The sequence below is a fragment of the Paralichthys olivaceus genome, chromosome 14 (assembly GCF_024713975.1).
Source record: "Paralichthys olivaceus isolate ysfri-2021 chromosome 14, ASM2471397v2, whole genome shotgun sequence".
NCBI lineage: Eukaryota > Metazoa > Chordata > Actinopteri > Pleuronectiformes > Paralichthyidae > Paralichthys > Paralichthys olivaceus.
The window spans coordinates 18,564,477-18,581,047 of record NC_091106.1 but is presented as its reverse complement, the minus strand read 5'-3'; the positions used below and the strand labels follow the sequence as shown (position 1 = coordinate 18,581,047).

At 39.5% G+C, this 16,571-nt stretch overlaps 3 protein-coding genes across 3 annotated transcripts; all 3 read left to right on the top strand.

Annotated features, from left to right (window-relative positions):
- Positions 1 to 407: 407 nt before the first annotated feature.
- LOC109629849 (amine sulfotransferase-like) lies at positions 408 to 3,604 on the top strand. The gene is made up of 7 exons (XM_069539037.1): positions 408 to 614; positions 1,523 to 1,681; positions 1,843 to 2,051; positions 2,207 to 2,333; positions 2,689 to 2,783; positions 3,003 to 3,177; positions 3,277 to 3,604. Exons 1-7 carry the CDS (start codon positions 602 to 604, stop codon positions 3,393 to 3,395), a joined length of 897 nt encoding a protein of 298 aa, XP_069395138.1. The 5' UTR covers positions 408 to 601; the 3' UTR covers positions 3,396 to 3,604.
- A 721-nt stretch (positions 3,605 to 4,325) lies between these two features.
- LOC138413677 (amine sulfotransferase-like) lies at positions 4,326 to 7,300 on the top strand. Its single transcript, XM_069539038.1, has 6 exons — positions 4,326 to 4,536; positions 5,219 to 5,377; positions 5,539 to 6,029; positions 6,385 to 6,479; positions 6,699 to 6,873; positions 6,973 to 7,300. The coding sequence occupies exons 1-3, from the start codon at positions 4,524 to 4,526 to the stop codon at positions 5,781 to 5,783; spliced, it is 417 nt and encodes a 138-aa protein (XP_069395139.1). The 5' UTR covers positions 4,326 to 4,523; the 3' UTR covers positions 5,784 to 6,029; positions 6,385 to 6,479; positions 6,699 to 6,873; positions 6,973 to 7,300.
- A 718-nt stretch (positions 7,301 to 8,018) lies between these two features.
- Positions 8,019 to 12,020, top strand: LOC109629857 (amine sulfotransferase-like). The gene is made up of 7 exons (XM_069539036.1): positions 8,019 to 8,231; positions 8,914 to 9,072; positions 9,234 to 9,442; positions 9,598 to 9,724; positions 11,069 to 11,163; positions 11,383 to 11,557; positions 11,657 to 12,020. Exons 1-7 carry the CDS (start codon positions 8,219 to 8,221, stop codon positions 11,773 to 11,775), a joined length of 897 nt encoding a protein of 298 aa, XP_069395137.1. The 5' UTR covers positions 8,019 to 8,218; the 3' UTR covers positions 11,776 to 12,020.
- Positions 12,021 to 16,571: the final 4,551 nt, after the last annotated feature.

Here is a 16,571-nt window from a genome sequence, read left to right as displayed (position 1 = left end):
CACTCCAAGGTTCCTCACAGTGGAGCTGGAAGCCAGACTGACACCATCCAAGGTGACTATCTGGTCAGACAGTGTTCCTCTGAGATGTTTAGGGCCAATTACAACAACCTCAGTTTTGTCTGAGTTTAAAAGTAGAAAATTTTGGGTCATCCAGGCCTTGATATCTTTGAGACATTCCTGAAGTTGAACTAGGCGATTAGATTGATCTCTTATCTTGAATTCAACCTGCTTTGGAGAAGGTTTGTTGTTCAGCATTAGTTACCATGGTGATTTACTGCGATAAGAAGTGAACGAGCTTTGTAGTACAGGCCCAGAGGAAGTGGCTCTTTCTGACTCATGCCTGCTCAGAACTCCCCCTGACAGGTTAGTCAGGTCTTTTACATGTTCTAATGTTCAAGCACCTGACAACTCAAAAAGAATCTGAAGTACCAGTTGAGCTGTGAAAAAACTGAAACCAGGACTTGTATAATCATGCAAGATTACCTTGAGGCAACGAACATATACAGTAACTGGAGGAACTCTGAGGATTTCTGAGTGTCTTTGCTCAGAGTTGGGTTTTCTTACAGCACAGAAGAGCTTTGACGATTTCTTTCATACAGTCATGGATGAAAAAGGTGGGTTCTGAGAGATTTGCTTCTGAAATGAACGGTACCTCGTTCACAAAATGTTTTTGTTTTCATTATGTGTAGGATCACCTTCTTTTATATGTGTCCATTCACTCATCTTGCTGCAGAAACATCCTTAACATTTACTAATGCACGTTTAAGTTGAGGCAGAAGGTTTCTACAAGGGGATATAACATTGTAAAACTTATTTTTTTATGTTTGTCTAGGTTATTATCTCTTAATGTGAAAAATATGTTTGTGAATCTAATATTTGTGTAAGGGTGATAGCATGTGCAGTAACTTTCCTCACTGGCAACCCGAGCTGCAGACCAGAGTCCTGCATGGGTCCATTTTTGCAAACCAGCACCAGACCAGACCTGGCACCCGCAATTATCTCCAAGTAAAATCTGGACCGGCCCGAACCTGTGAAGACATGTCCCGCAACCAGACATGAAACCTGTGATTAAACACATGTGCTCCGTACAGTCATTCTCTTCAACTGGGTTATGTCCTCCTTGTCCTCTCATTCTGGTGGCTGAGTTGTGTTTTTAACTCCCTCTATCAAGAGCTAATACTTTTTGCTATGACTTGTGTCAAATGATTTTTTTTTTCTCAAAGATTGTTTCTGTCATTTTGGGTAGTTGTGTCCACATTAAATATATGTTCAAGTGTTTGTTTAAGATCAGTTTTGCTTAAGTTCGTTATTTGGTGGAATGAAAACGAGATGAAAAATCACGATTGAGATACAGAATCCGTGCAGCTGCCATCTCATAGCAGTGAAAGTAAGAGGTGTCAGCAGGTTATAACTTTGTTTGACTCATAGTTACAGGTAGCTTTGATATCTTTGATGAAGCAGGTAAAACCAAGTGACTTCACGAAACATGCTTCATGAATCTCTTTCCTTTGTGTTATTTAAGGATCTGTGGATTCTCTGGACTTAGTGAGCCCTTACCTGTTCACATACAAAAAGAGGAACTTTCTGGTCAAGGACATATTCCGACCCAAGGACTTTGACACGCTCCAGCATTTTGAGCTCCGTCCAACTGATGTCCTCCTCATCACGTACCCCAAGTCAGGTAATAAATCCAACCTACGACCAGGAAGTGAACAAACGTCTGCTAAAGATTCAAAATCCTATGAATGCTTAGTAACAGAAACTTCTCTCAGGTAGATGCTACCTGGGCTCATTTGGATCAATCTGTATGTTCCTACATATTTGACTTATTTGACTCTGCAGGCACAGTGTGGATGCAACAGATCATTGTCCAGATCATGGATCAGGCACACCCTGAACAGGCAGAGGATGCCAGCAACAGGACCCGAGTTCCTTGGCTGGAGGAAAGATCTGCGGATGACCCTAACCGAGAAAGGCCAGATCCTCGGATCTTTGGCACACATCTCCCCCCTGACATGTTGCCCCTCGCAGTGAAAGAACAGCAAATCAAGGTAATATGCACTTTGCCGTATTAATGTACTGAGTAAATTAATATACTCTTGGCCTTCATGTGTGAATGAATTCAGAAAGAAAAGTCCATGTCTGTTGTGCTGTGAAAACAACATTGAAGCCAAGATTGTATTTACATTTATATTTTTGTTATTAGCTTATTTATGTTTGGAGGAACCCGAAGGATATCCTGGTGTCCCTGTATCACTTTGCTCAGAGTTGGGTTTTACTGGAAACTCCAAAGAGCTTTGAGGATTTTTTCCAGCAGTTCCTGGATGGGAAAGGTAGATTCACAGCAAATAGTTATCTATCTACTAATTTCAAAATGTCTGTCTGTAAGTGGAAAGCATATCTCGCAAACTATTCATCGTACATGCATTTTCTTCCTTTATTCAGGTTTACTTGTACACTCAGTGGGAAAAGAAGAAGCTAAATTCAGTTCGCTTGCTGCAGAGACATTTTAAAAATGTGTTGACTCTAGTTTAAGTTAAGAAACCAGTATTCATGTAGAAAATCTGTATTAATGAATCCTAATTTACAAAGTTGGTAGATTATTTATGAAACAGCCTAGAATAGCAGCAAGATTCACTGACTTCTACAGTTTTTTTCTCAGCTCTGACACATGTTTTTCTTCAACAGTTTACATGGGGTCATGGTTTGATCATCTTAATGAGTATTCCGCAGCACGGAACCAACTGAACATCCATTTTGTGCAGTATGAGAACATGTTGAAGGTTGGTGACATTCTTTTATCTATTGCAACAACTAATAGTCAACAAAGCAGCATTTAATAAGTTTATAAAAGTCCTAACCATGCACGTGTTTGTCAGAAAGATTTTGACAGATTTACAGCTCTTGAATGTGTCCTGCAGATTTTGGATTCAGGTCATTCTGCGTTATAAATGCAGCAAAATAATGACATGAAATTATTCTCAAACATCTGCAACTGACAGGACCTCAGAGGGGAAGTTGTGAAGCTTTGTGCTTTCCTTGAACAAGACTTGACAGACGAAGCAATCGATCGTGTTGTGGAGATGTCCACCTTCAAAAACATGAAGACCAACCCCAATGCAAACTATAAGGACTTTCTCGAAAGAGAACGCTACAAGAAGGAAACCATGCGCAAAGGTTTGTTTCCAAAGTGATGTTGCATTGGTTAAACACTTTATTTACATTATATACACAGAGAAAACATGTATTCTTATTGTTTTCTGTGTTTATGAACAGGGGTGGCAGGTGACTGGAAGAATCACTTCACAGTGGCCCAGAATCAGCGTTTTGACAAAGTCTTCAAAGAAAAGATGAAGAACTTTCCTCTGACCTGCATCTGGGAGATGAGTCAGTAGCTGCTCTCCAATTCAGCTCAGCTCTTTACTGCAGAGATTGATTTTCTCCCTCAGTGATCCACACTGCAACTGCTTTTCACCAGCGTCAGAACTCATCTCTTTTTGCTGCTCAGGTTAAAAGTTTGGCTCATCTGTTTTCATCCTTCCGGGTTTTTTATCTGCTTCTGAGATTTTTGCTGCCGCCTCAATAAAAGATGTGAAGATGAAAAGTTTGTATTGTGATGCTAATGCTAGTTCCTGGCATCACCACCATTTGGTCTTTGCGACCAGAAATGATGCGTTTGTTCATTTGCATATAGAGTGAGATCCAATCACAAGTGGTCACTGTAGCTACATTCAGGACGCATTCTACTATCAGGTGTGAGAAAAAGACGAACCTAAAGCTGATAACTTGTGATCGGATCTCTCTGGACAGATGTTGACACCAGGGGCCTATACTACGAATAGAGTCAACATACCCAGGATATCTTTTATTTACCTGAATTATCAGTGTGTGTATGCCATTTTTAGCCCTATTCTTTCAGGTTGAAGCAAATTAAAGATAAACATAAAAATATAGTCCAAAGAGGGAAGTAAGCTTATTCTCATATCTTTAAAAATTAACAGGTAGAACACTTTTGTTCAGTTTCTATTGTTTATTGACATCAGCATACAAGATGCACAGTGACGGTTGTAAACAAGTCAGACACTATATAAAAATCAGTAGAATACCAAAAAGGTGATTCATCCATATGGCTTGATCTCTTATCTTGAATTCAACCTACTTCGGAGAAGGTTTGTTGTTCAGTATTAGTTACCATGGTGATTTACTGCGATAAGAAGTGAGAGATGATCTTTCTGACTCGCACCTGCTAAGAACTCCCCCTGACAGGTAAGTCAGGTAATTCAGGTATTTTACATGTCCTAATGTTCAAGCACCTGACAACTGAAAAAGTACCTGAAGTACCAGTTGAGCTGTGAAAACACTGAAACCAGGACTTGTATAATCATGCAAGATTACCTTGAGGCAACAAAAAAAAAGAAAAAAATACAGTAACTGGAGGGTCTCTGAGGATTTCTGAGTGTCTTTGCTCAGAGTTGGGTTTTCTTACAGCACAGAAGAGCTTTGACGATCTCTTTCATACAGTCATGGATGAAAAAGGTGAGTTCTGAGAGATTTGCTTCTGAAATGAATGGTACCTGGTTCACAAAATGTTTTTGTTTTCATTATGTGTAGGATCACCTTCTTTTATATGTGTCCATTCACTCATCTTGCTGCAGAAACATCCTTAACATTTACTAATGCACGTTTAAGTTGAGGCAGAAGGTTTCTACAAGGGGATATAACATTGTAAAACTTATTTTTTTATGTTTGTCTAGGTTATTATCTCTTAATGTGAAAAATATGTTTGTGAATCTAATATTTGTGTAAGGGTGATAGCATGTGCAGTAACTGTGCAGTGGCTGAGTTGTGTTTTTAACTCCCTCTATCAAGAGCTAATACTTTTTGCTATGACTTGTGTCAAATGATTTTTTTTCTCAAAGATGGTTTCTGTCATTTTAGGTAGTTGTGTCCACATTAAATATATGTTCAAGTGTTTGTTTAAGATCAGTTTTGCTTAAGTTCGTTATTTGGTGGAATGAAAACGAGATGAAAAATCACGATTGAGATACAGAATCCGTGCAGCTGCCATCTCATAGCAGTGAAAGTAAGAAGTGTCAGCAGGTTATAACTTTGTTTGACTCATAGTTACAGGTAGCTTTGATATCTTTGATGAAGCAGGTAAAACCAAGTGACTTCACGAAACATGCTTCATGAATCTCTTTCCTTTGTGTTATTTAAGGATCCGTGGATTCTCTGGACTTAGTGAGCCCTTACCTGTTCACATACAAAAAGAGGAACTTTCTGGTCAAGGACATATTCCGACCCAAGGACTTTGACACGCTCCAGCATTTTGAGCTCCGTCCAACTGATGTCCTCCTCATCACGTACCCCAAGTCAGGTAATAAATCCAACCTACGACCAGGAAGTGAACAAACGTCTGCTAAAGATTCAAAATCCTATGAATGCTTAGTAACAGAAACTTCTCTCAGGTAGATGCTACCTGGGCTCATTTGGATCAATCTGTATGTTCCTACATATTTGACTTATTTGACTCTGCAGGCACAGTGTGGATGCAACAGATCATTGTCCAGATCATGGATCAGGCACACCCTGAACAGGCAGAGGATGCCAGCAACAGGACCCGAGTTCCTTGGCTGGAGGAAAGATCTGCGGATGACCCTAACCGAGAAAGGCCAGATCCTCGGATCTTTGGCACACATCTCCCCCCTGACATGTTGCCCCTCGCAGTGAAAGAACAGCAAATCAAGGTAATATGCACTTTGCCGTATAAATGTACTGAGTAAATTAATATACTCTTGGCCTTCATGTGTGAATGAATTCAGAAAGAAAAGTCCATGTCTGTTGTGCTGTGAAAACAACATTGAAGCCAAGATTGTATTTTCATATATATTTTTGTTATTATCTTATTTATGTTTGGAGGAACCCGAAGGATATCCTGGTGTCCCTGTATCACTTTGCTCAGAGTTGGGTTTTACTGGAAACTCCAAAGAGCTTTGAGGATTTTTTCCAGCAGTTCCTGGATGGGAAAGGTAGATTCACAGCAAATAGTTATCTATCTACTAATTTCAAAATGTCTGTCTGTAAGTGGAAAGCATATCTCGCAAACTATTCATCGTACATGCATTTTCTTCCTTTATTCAGGTTTACTTGTACACTCAGTGGGAAAAGAAGAAGCTAAATTCAGTTCGCTTGCTGCAGAGACATTTTAAAAATGTGTTGACTCTAGTTTAAGTTAAGAAACCAGTATTCATGTAGAAAATCTGTATTAATGAATCTTAATTTACAAAGTCGGTAGATTATTTATGAAACAGCCTAGAATAGCAGCAAGATTCACTGACTTCTACAGTTTTTTTCTCAGCTCTGACACATGTTTTTCTTCAACAGTTTACATGGGGTCATGGTTTGATCATCTTAATGAGTATTCCGCAGCACGGAACCAACTGAACATCCATTTTGTGCAGTATGAGAACATGTTGAAGGTTGGTGACATTCTTTTATCTATTGCAACAACTAATAGTCAACAAAGCAGCATTTAATAAGTTTATAAAAGTCCTAACCATGCACGTGTTTGTCAGAAAGATTTTGACAGATTTACAGCTCTTGAATGTGTCCTGCAGATTTTGGATTCAGGTCATTCTGCGTTATAAATGCAGCAAAATAATGACATGAAATTATTCTCAAACATCTGCAACTGACAGGACCTCAGAGGGGAAGTTGTGAAGCTTTGTGCTTTCCTTGAACAAGACTTGACAGACGAAGCAATCGATCGTGTTGTGGAGATGTCCACCTTCAAAAACATGAAGACCAACCCCAATGCAAACTATAAGGACTTTCTCGAAAGAGAACGCTACAAGAAGGAAACCATGCGCAAAGGTTTGTTTCCAAAGTGATGTTGCATTGGTTAAACACTTTATTTACATTATATACACAGAGAAAACATGTAGTCTTATTGTTTTCTGTGTTTATGAACAGGGGTGGCAGGTGACTGGAAGAATCACTTCACAGTGGCCCAGAATCAGCGTTTTGACAAAGTCTTCAAAGAAAAGATGAAGAACTTTCCTCTGACCTGCATCTGGGAGATGAGTCAGTAGCTGCTCTCCAATTCAGCTCAGCTCTTTACTGCAGAGATTGATTTTCTCCCTCAGTGATCCACACTGCAACTGCTTTTCACCAGCGTCAGAACTCATCTCTTTTTGCTGCTCAGGTTAAAAGTTTGGCTCATCTGTTTTCATCCTTCCGGGTTTTTTATCTGCTTCTGAGATTTTTGCTGCCGCCTCAATAAAAGATGTGAAGATGAAAAGTTTGTATTGTGATGCTAATGCTAGTTCCTGGCGTCACCACCATTTGGTCTTTGCGACCAGAAATGATGCGTTTGTTCATTTGCATATAGAGTGAGATCCAATCACAAGTGGTCACTGTAGCTACATTCAGGACGCATTCTACTATCAGGTGTGAGAAAAAGACGAACCTAAAGCTGATAACTTGTGATCGGATCTCTCTGGACAGATGTTGACACCAGGGGCCTATACTACGAATAGAGTCAACATACCCAGGATATCTTTTATTTACCTGAATTATCAGTGTGTGTATGCCATTTTTAGCCCTATTCTTTCAGGTTGAAGCAAATTAAAGATAAACATAAAAATATAGTCCAAAGGGGGAAGTAAGCTTATTCTCATATCTTTAAAAATTAACAGGTAGAACACTTTTGTTCAGTTTCTATTGTTTATTGACATCAGCATACAAGATGCACAGTGACGGTTGTAAACAAGTCAGACACTATATAAAAATCAGTAGAATACCAAAAAGGTGATTCATCCATATGGGTTGATCTCTTATCTTGAATTCAACCTACTTCGGAGAAGGTTTGTTGTTCAGTATTAGTTACCATGGTGATTTACTGCTAAAAGAAGTGAGAGATGATCTTTCTGACTCGCACCTGCTAAGAACTCCCCCTGACAGGTAAGTCAGGTAATTCAGGTATTTTACATGTCCTAATGTTCAAGCACCTGACAACTCAAAAAGTACCTGAAGTACCAGTTGAGCTGTGAAAACACTGAAACCAGGACTTGTATAATCATGCAAGATTACCTTGAGGCAACAAAAAAAAGAAAAAAATACAGTAACTGGAGGGTCTCTGAGGATTTCTGAGTGTCTTTGCTCAGAGTTGGGTTTTCTTACAGCACAGAAGAGCTTTGACGATCTCTTTCATACAGTCATGGATGAAAAAGGTGAGTTCTGAGAGATTTGCTTCTGAAATGAATGGTACCTGGTTCACAAAATGTTTTTGTTTTCATTATGTGTAGGATCACCTTCTTTTATATGTGTCCATTCACTCATCTTGCTGCAGAAACATCCTTAACATTTACTAATGCACGTTTAAGTTGAGGCAGAAGGTTTCTACAAGGGGATATAACATTGTAAAACTTCTTTTTTTATGTTTGTCTAGGTTATTATCTCTTAATGTGAAAAATATGTTTGTGAATCTAATATTTGTGTAAGGGTGATAGCATGTGCAGTAACTGTGCAGTGGCTGAGTTGTGTTTTTAACTCCCTCTATCAAGAGCTAATACTTTTTGCTATGACTTGTGTCAAATGATTTTTTTTCTCAAAGATGGTTTCTGTCATTTTAGGTAGTTGTGTCCACATTAAATATATGTTCAAGTGTTTGTTTAAGATCAGTTTTGCTTAAGTTCGTTATTTGGTGGAATGAAAACGAGATGAAAAATCACGATTGAGATACAGAATCCGTGCAGCTGCCATCTCATAGCAGTGAAAGTAAGAAGTGTCAGCAGGTTATAACTTTGTTTGACTCATAGTTACAGGTAGCTTTGATATCTTTGATGAAGCAGGTAAAACCAAGTGACTTCACGAAACATGCTTCATGAATCTCTTTCCTTTGTGTTATTTAAGGATCTGTGGATTCTCTGGACTTAGTGAGCCCTTACCTGTTCACATACAAAAAGAGGAACTTTCTGGTCAAGGACATATTCCGACCCAAGGACTTTGACACGCTCCAGCATTTTGAGCTCCGTCCAACTGATGTCCTCCTCATCACGTACCCCAAGTCAGGTAATAAATCCAACCTACGACCAGGAAGTGAACAAACGTCTGCTAAAGATTCAAAATCCTATGAATGCTTAGTAACAGAAACTTCTCTCAGGTAGATGCTACCTGGGCTCATTTGGATCAATCTGTATGTTCCTACATATTTGTCTCATTTGACTCTGCAGGTTCAGTGTGGATGCAACAGATCATTGTCCAGATCATGGATCAGGCACACCCTGAACAGGCAGAGGATGCCAGCAACAGGACCCGAGTTCCTTGGCTGGAGGAAATATCTGTGCATTACCCTAACCGAGAAAGGCCAGATCCTCGGATCTTTGGCACACATCTCCCCCCTGACATGTTGCCCCTCGCAGTGAAAGAACAGCAAATCAAGGTAATATGCACTTTGCCGTATTAATGTACTGAGTAAATTAATATACTCTTGGCCTTCATGTGTGAATGAATTCAGAAAGAAAAGTCCATGTCTGTTGTGCTGTGAAAACAACATTGAAGCCAAGATTGTATTTACATTTATATTTTTGTTATTAGCTTATTTATGTTTGGAGGAACCCGAAGGATATCCTGGTGTCCCTGTATCACTTTGCTCAGAGTCTGGTTTCACTGGAAACTCCAAAGAGCTTTGAGGATTTTTTCCAGCAGTTCCTGGATGGGAAAGGTAGATTCACAGCAAATAGTTATCTATCTACTAATTTCAAAATGTCTGTCTGTAAGTGGAAAGTGTTGAGGAATTTTTGACCACCCTCACAAATTACTGTACATTCCACATTATGTAATGAATATAGTGTATATTACTTCTGTAAACCATTAAGATAATAGTGCTTGTCTAGTTCCACAGATACTCCCTTCTCTCTCTAGGCTGTATCCAAGCCATAGACTGTATATAAAGAGATCCAAGCTCAGGTTATAGATAAAGGACCAACCAACAGTACATTGTAGTGTCTACGCTTTGGGACTTTCATATCTAACTCAGATGCCCCAGACAGAGCCACCATTGCCAAGACGCAGGGACAGCGTGATTTAGGTATGCAGGCTTTAGGCTTAACTTTCCAATGGGATGCGAATACAGAGAGTGACAGCAGTTCTTGCCATTCATGGATGTGCTGTTAGAATGGGTGACTCAAGTAGAGGAAAATATATGGGGATGCTGTGGCAGGCATCTTCAGATTTGGGGATGACATTGCACATGTTACTCTGTTAGCGTTTGTATATTGTTGCGTCTTCTGGTCTCCTTGATAAATCAAGTCTATATTAAAATACCCTGCATAAGACATCAGCTACTGCCTGAGTTCTTCTTTCACTAGCTTCCAGAAATCGTCCATAACAGAAAGCATAGCTTGCAAACCATTGATCTTATCGGCTTTGTTCGATATTGATAAAAAATTGGATAAACAGGTGACCAGCACTCTCTGACACAGAGGAGACACTGGTGCTGATCTTCATTATGAAAACCAAATCAATAGAATCACTTCCTACTTAAAAATGTGTCTTCAAGGTTAAAGCACAGTTTTTATTTTGGTGTTCTAATGCTATCTATTGAGCTGAATTTTAAGGCTTTTATTTTGAAAAGGTGTGAATTGGCATAGACTATATGAACAGCTCCACACACAACACCCAGCAAACAATAAAAAGTAACAGTATTTAGTAGAGCGACATGATCACAATGGGCACTGCGCTAGTATTTTGGTTATTAGCATGTTTTTTGCAATCACACGTGCCTTATCTTCCTTTATTCAGGTTTACTTGTACACTCGGTGGGAAAAGAAGAAGCTAAATTCAGTCAGCTTGCTGCAGAAACATTTTAAAAATGTGTTAATGCTAGTTTAAGTTAAGAACGAAATTCCACCAAGAAAAGAAACCAGTATTCATGTAGAAAATCTGTATTAATGAATCTTAATTTACAAAGTCGGTAGATTATTTATGAAACAGCCTAGAATAGCAGCAAGATTCACTGACTTCTACACTTTTTTTCTCAGCTCTGACACATGTTTTTCTTCAACAGTTTACATGGGGTCATGGTTTGATCATCTTAATGAGTATTCCGCAGCACGGAACCAACTGAACATCCATTTTGTGCAGTATGAGAACCTGTTGAAGGTTGGTGACATTCTTTTATCTATTGCAACAACTAATAGTCAACAAAGCAGCATTTAATAAGTTTATAAAAGTCCTAACCATGCACGTGTTTGTCAGAAAGATTTTGACAGATTTACAGCTCTTGAATGTGTCCTTCAGATTTTGGATTCAGGTCATTCTGCGTTATAAATGCAGCAAAATAATGACATGAAATTATTCTCAAACATCTGCAACTGACAGGACCTCAGAGGGGAAGTTGTGAAGCTTTGTGCTTTACTTGGACAAGACTTGACAGACGAAGCAATCGATCGTGTTGTGGAGATGTCCACCTTCAAAAACATGAAGACCAACCCCAATGCAAACTATATGGAATTAATTGAAAGAGAACGCTACAAGAAGGAAACCATGCGCAAAGGTTTGTTTCCAAAGTGATGTTGCATTGGTTAAACACTTTATTTACATTATATACACAGAGAAAACATGTATTCTTATTGTTTTCTGTGTTTATGAACAGGGGTGGCAGGTGACTGGAAGAATCACTTCACAGTGGCCCAGAATCAGCGTTTTGACAAAGTCTTCAAAGAAAAGATGAAGAACTTTCCTCTGACCTGCATCTGGGAGATGAGTCAGTAGCTGCTCTCCAATTCAGCTCAGCTCTTTACTGCAGAGATTGATTTTCTCCCTCAGTGATCCACACTGCAACTGCTTTTCACCAGCACCAGCACTTCCACTTCTGCTGTCACAGAAAAGTTCAAGTTTATCTTTCAAAATCGTTCCGCGAACATAACCATTATATACACATGGTCTTTGTGGTGATTTTATTCCTCTTGTCTAGCCAGGGCTTTGATGAGCTGTCAATAAATCCACCGGAAACAAGAGTTGTTGTGACTTGTTTCTTCAATTGCACGGTCAACCATGAAGTTCAGCTCTGGGACAGTCTTGTGCCTCACTGGGCCAGTATTGTCAATTTCTTGACTGCGTGAAGACATACAGCCCACATAACTTATTTTTTTAACAGCAAGGCCCTTTGAGAGCGTCCGTGGCTGAACCATATTTAACCTTTCTGTGTCAGACCACCCGCCAGTGGCTGGGCCCCTAGCGGCCCATTCACCACCTCAGTTGCACCGACAAGCTAGCTGAATATGATATAGAGCCGGGCCACAGACAAACCACTCGATTTATTCCCCACGAAACCCAAACATCTTTTGAAGATGCGTTGTGCACTGCTTGACAAAGGCTCTGTTGGCCACAATGTCACAGCAGCAGTATAAATAACCTTCAGTTTGAGATGGTGGGTTTTATGTAGAGAACATGCACTCACTGCTCTTCCCATGATAAAAAAAAAGCACTTTTCCCAGGTTATGTCACACACAGGGGGTCTGGCTGAGTGAACCGGGGGAAGCAGAAGCTCTATCAATGATTTTATATAATATCTGATGGTTAAAATGGGAGAGTCAGAGTCACACAATAAGCATTTAGAGAAAGACTTGGAGAAGATATATTAACAAGAGAGAACCTACAGGACTCATGGTGGAGTAAGTAAAATCACAGGAATGTTATAATATCAAAGTCTTTATTATTGCAGTGCTGCATCGCACCTACAGATGAAGAAGTCAAGTCAGATTTATTTATATAGCACATTAAAAACAACAGGAGCTGAACTGAAGTGCCTTTTAATCACGATAAAGGAAAAACAAGTTGCAAACAGTGCTAGAGAAAAATGCTGGAAAAGGTACAGAAAATAAAATAAACCAAAATAATGACATTATTATTATTATTATTATTATTATTATTCTTTATACAGCACCTTTGAAAACACAGCTACAAAATTAAAAAAGAAAAATTCAAACGCAAACAAAAAGACACAATTTGAAGCTCACACAGTATTAGAGCACAGATACAGAAATAAAAACATAAAAAGTAAAAACAAGATTAAATAAAACATGATAACTCATTGAAATGAGCTGTGAGATCAACAATTGAAATTCCAAAACCTTTTGGGTAAAGCTGGCTCTCTATGACACAGGGAAGCTTTTAAAACAAATAATTGCATTTTAATCTAAAGCGATGAAGATGACAGAATTTACTTTTAATTTTTTTCTCTCATATCTATTGACCGTCAGTACTGAGAGCTTCAGAACATGTTCAGCTCCATGAGGCTCCAGCAAAAACACACAGGCTAAAGTTCTGCTGCATTACAACATCATGCAAAATGTCAAATGCATATAAGTGCACCCTCCTCATGGATTACTTTGCAGAGTGAAAATCTGTGAGCGGTGCTAAACCTTTAAACACATTAATCTATTACTAACTGGATTTCATGGTCCCACCGGTGCCTTCAACAACACACCCCCAGCAGTGCAGCCACCTGTGCAGCTTTAATGCAGGACTGTTTTTTAAGCTGCTGACCTCACAGTGAAACACTCTGGTTCTGCCACCATTAGCATCACAGCTAAGAAGGCACAAAAGTTAAATATTGCAACTTTGCATTGGTGGAGCCAGAGCACCATGTGGCAGTCAGCTCTTTCGACAGATGTGTTAAGTTAAGTTGGTCGGTGTATGCAGATTCAAACGTTGGTAAACCCACTGCTAGAGGAGCTTGCCTTTCTGGTTTTCCCTCTGTTGTCACAAATGCCCCAGAAACTGAGGCGCTCTCTCTCCTTGCCGTCTTGCCAGATTTGCACGTTCACCATATCATGTTTAAATAACTGCTGATAAAAACATGCAGCTTTGACCCGGAGTGAATGCTGATTGAATCAAATTGCAGACAAAAGCTGTGTGTTTAGTTTTGGTGTTAGTGGGTAATTTGAGTGGAAAAGAGATTTAATTTGCTGCTGATTAATGCATCAAGCTGCAGAGGAAGAAGCTCTTGTTAAAAATAATCAGCTCATTGTTGATTTTACCCTTTTTTGGTGCAACAATAAGAAAAAATAGAATATATTGGCAGACCTCTCCTTTAAATGTTTGCACAGAGAAAAGAAGTGTGTCATCAGTGATCCACGGCTCTTGTGGTCCAATTTTCCAGTTTGGTCTTAATTCATCAGTCGCCTCTGCCTCTGTCTGTTTTCACACTCTGAATCCTTCTTCTTCACTGTGTTGCCTTGTCATGACCTTTGACCCTCAGCGCTCTGAGATGAGCAGGGGTCTGCTGGACAATCCCAGTGGGTTAATAATTACTCTGAGTTCACACTGAAGGAAGCCTGACCCCAAGCACGGCACAGCAAGGCGTGAGCGGCCCACGGTACGGCTGATAAATGAACGACAGATACCGCAGCTTCCCCCCTGTTTGTGTGTGTTTAAATAGAAGAGCATGGAGAGCGGGCAACATACCTTCAAAGTGTTCCCGTCAGTGGGAATGTCGTTTGAAGAGAAGGCACTTTGTGAAGTACTTTAAAGGTATTACCTCTGTGCAGCTATACGTGTTCTATCTGTGTCCCAAAGAACAAGACCAACATACTGGTCTTCAGAGGTAAAATGCTACTTGATTAATCACCAGAGTGCATGTAAAGCCTCTTTTTTCACCGGTCACAAAACCCACTAACAACCACTAACTTGCTCTATTCTGCAATTTGAATGGATACAATTGGCATTCACGCAAACGATTCTGCAGTAGACAGGTTTTTACAGGCTATGGCTCAGAAGGAAGGCGCTTCTTATTTTTCTTTATTTTGGAAGTCTAGATGCTGACGCTGCATTTTTTCTAATGCAATGTGTTTGACGTGCATTGAACATCCTGGTGTTGCCATGGAAATAGCCATGAACGTTTGGGTAATTGCATCTTGGGAACAACATGCAACTGAGATTGTTTTTCTGTGTATTGTACAAAATGAAACACTGCAATGGCAAGACAGCGAACACCAATCATGACGCCCCAGAATAAAAACACAAAAAACTTCTCTACAGGGAATGGAAGGTTACATGTGTTTAAAAAACTTGTGTAAGAGATATGAGGTAAAGTTGTGGCGTGTTTAAAAGACACTCTTAATGACCACATGATAATTGTTAAACAGAATTGTGTGAAGAATATTGCTTCAAAGAGGTTTTTATGCAGCATTCATTAGAAATGAATGATTTCATAATTTTATTTACTTATTGTGTCGAGAAAATTCAGCTGCTTAAAAAACATCCATTCTGAGGAAAAGCTGCAGCACTGGCAGAGGTCAAGCTCATCTAATAGTTCAGACTGTGTAAACATATTTAAACTTTCAATTCCAGCAGGAGTGGTGGATGCAGCTCAATCTGTCCAAGTTTAATAGGGTGGCTTTGTAATGTTTCTGTTTGCAAATGCATCAGAAATAAAAAATTAACTATCACAACTGTGAATAATGAATGAACGGATGTTCTGCTTCCTTCTCATCTTTAGTAGCAGCAGCTACCAGAATTACTGAGGTGGAATGTTTCCTCGTGTGTTACTCAGTGCATAAGACAACACTCACCATTTCATTTCTTTTTATTTCCTCTCGTGCATGACAATGTGATCTTTGAGAAAAATATTATGATTTTCAAACAGGAACAGATTTATCCTAAGTGCTTTTTCAATCATGGCTCAGGGAAAACAAGTTTAGATATAAAGAAAAGACAGAAAATTAAGGCTAAAAGCAAGATTAAAAAGGTTTAAATTAAATAAAAGATAAGCGATAGTGGGGCAAGACCTGTTGTGTAATATGAGACTGTATCAATGGGGGAATGTGGCTCTGGATTTTTTCTGACAGAACTGACCCTGGTGAAATTGGGCCGATGATTTAAATTTCCTTTGGTGCTTTGTGTTATAAGGCAGAGACGATACAGCAGAGACATAAAGAGATAAAGTACAACAGAGACAAGCGAGAAAGTCCAGCAGAGAGAAAATGACAGAGCGATGCAGAAGCAGCGAGACAGAGGCCGTGGCTTTTCTCAGAGATGAACATTAATAATACGAGCCGCCACAATAGAAGCACTGAGATCAGAGAGATCACCTCCATTGTGCCGCCATCTCCTACTGACACCAAACGCTCTGGTGAAGGAAGAATAAGAAGAATAGAGGAGCATAACCTGGCCGCTCACCATGCCCCTCTTTTTAAAATACATAATGGCCTATGGTCCTCTGCTATGGCTTTTAAGTGCATGTTGTGTTGAGACGTGATGTGCAGAGACGCAGAGGTAAATGTGTCAGCTGGAAGTCTGTGCTGACTTATGGTGGGATTCCGCTCGAGTTCTTGTGCTGTTGCAGAGTTGAAACACATCGTCAAGAATTCCCTGCAGCTCCAGGGAGTTTATTTTAACTGGTGGATTGACTTTTGTTGACACCTCCATCAAGAAATTCATGTTTGGCATTTTCCCCCTTTTTTACCACAAATTTTTGTGAGAAAATTTGAAAAAAATTCGAGGGATCTTTCTCTGTGAGTAGCATTTCAATGTGTTGTGTTGTGGATAATTAAAATGCATGTTCA

Excerpts from the sequence above, each read along its gene's own strand:
- LOC109629849 (XM_069539037.1), top strand. Across the intron at positions 2,052-2,206 it reads TGAAAGAACAGCAAATCAAG|CTTATTTATGTTTGGAGGAA; the intron begins GTAATATGCACT and ends TTTTGTTATTAG. Across the intron at positions 2,784-3,002 it reads AGTATGAGAACATGTTGAAG|GACCTCAGAGGGGAAGTTGT; the intron begins GTTGGTGACATT and ends TGCAACTGACAG.
- LOC138413677 (XM_069539038.1), top strand. Across the intron at positions 5,378-5,538 it reads CATCACGTACCCCAAGTCAG|GCACAGTGTGGATGCAACAG; the intron begins GTAATAAATCCA and ends TTGACTCTGCAG.
- LOC109629857 (XM_069539036.1), top strand. Across the intron at positions 9,073-9,233 it reads CATCACGTACCCCAAGTCAG|GTTCAGTGTGGATGCAACAG; the intron begins GTAATAAATCCA and ends TTGACTCTGCAG. Across the intron at positions 11,558-11,656 it reads GAAGGAAACCATGCGCAAAG|GGGTGGCAGGTGACTGGAAG; the intron begins GTTTGTTTCCAA and ends GTTTATGAACAG.